The sequence below is a fragment of the Morone saxatilis genome, unplaced genomic scaffold, assembly GCF_004916995.1.
Source record: "Morone saxatilis isolate NCDOM2014 unplaced genomic scaffold, NCSU_SB_2.0 Contig8, whole genome shotgun sequence".
NCBI lineage: Eukaryota > Metazoa > Chordata > Actinopteri > Moronidae > Morone > Morone saxatilis.
In genome coordinates, this window is record NW_023340257.1 from 142,809 (window position 1) to 144,037 (window position 1,229).

Sequence of the window (1,229 nt, forward strand, 5' to 3'; positions counted from 1 at the left end):
AGTCATTTTCTATTATCTTTTGATAATTATATTTTTGATAACCATTAATTGATTAAACTATTACAGTTAGACCACTCTAACACCCTACATCGTAGAGCCCCACAGCGTTGTGTATATCATCTTTGGCTATGGACACAGCTATTGAAGCGAGCAAACAAAGTCAAAAGTACATAGCGCCCTTTGCTGTTTAAAAAGAGTATCACAATTAATTTTTTATCTCACCAAATTGCATCTTTACATATTTGTATCACAATTTAGTTTGTGATTTTGTTAGATTATTCATACTTTTATTAATTAATTTCATTATTCCCTGTACTTTTGCTCTTGTTACTCATCTGATCTTGTCTGTGTGTCTGATTATGCTTCCATTTTAAGCTGCTTCTGAATTGTAGCTTTACTGGTCTGTTCTTCTAAATTAATACACCTTGTATTTTAAAAAAACTTTTATTTTAACTAAAATATAGTATAGTACCACTTGAAGCACTACTTGCATTAGTGGTAACACCAGAAGTAATAGCAGTAATACGACTAGTAGTAGTAGTAGTATAACCTTCATCAGGGTCTATGGCCTGGATGCGGGTGAGCAGGGCTTTTGTGGCGGTATCTTCATAGACGCTGGCGGTGTACTTAGACAGGGTAAAGATAGGCGGGTTGTCATTCACATCGGTCACTACCAGCTGCACCTGAGCATGGCACCACCGCCCACCACCATCAGTTGCCTGGGCAACCAGCCGGTAGTTGGGTGTCATCTCACGGTCCAGAAACACAGATGACTTGATCTCACCTGAGAAACATTAAGAGATGGAGAAATAAATGTGTGTCTACCTAGCCCCATTTCACTGCTGTATTTTACTGCATATTAGATTAATTTAAGTAGCAATTTATTCAAGTTCAGTGAAATGGGGTTATGTTTTCAAAGAGAAATATACTGTATCGGTGTGTTTTCAGAACCAAACTATGTCCTGAAAGCTGACTTCGACTTCGACTTCGATGTCCATACCGGTGTCCGGGTCCATGCTGAAGTCCTGGGATCCAGGACCATGTAAGGAGTACTGGATCCAGGCATTGATGCCAATATCTGCATCTGTAGCTCCAACCCTCAGCAGCACACTGTTGACTGGCAGGTCTTCTGGAATGGAGGCAGTGTACATAGCCTGCAGACACACACACACACAGAGCAGAGAAATATGAGATGAGTTAGTTTCTGTTTGATGGACTTTGCCATCACT

At 40.0% G+C, this 1,229-nt stretch overlaps 1 protein-coding gene across 1 annotated transcript in view; it reads right to left on the minus strand.

Moving 5' to 3' along the window:
• LOC118341920 (protocadherin Fat 3-like) overlaps positions 1-1,229 on the minus strand; it is a 14,374-nt gene that overhangs the window by 4,347 nt on the left and 8,798 nt on the right. The window contains exons 7-8 of the mRNA XM_035680338.1: positions 1,001-1,154; positions 551-784 (exon numbers count right to left, since the gene is read on the minus strand). Of these exons, the coding sequence (XP_035536231.1) occupies positions 551-784; positions 1,001-1,154 (388 nt within the window). The remainder of the gene's footprint in view (positions 1-550; positions 785-1,000; positions 1,155-1,229) is intronic.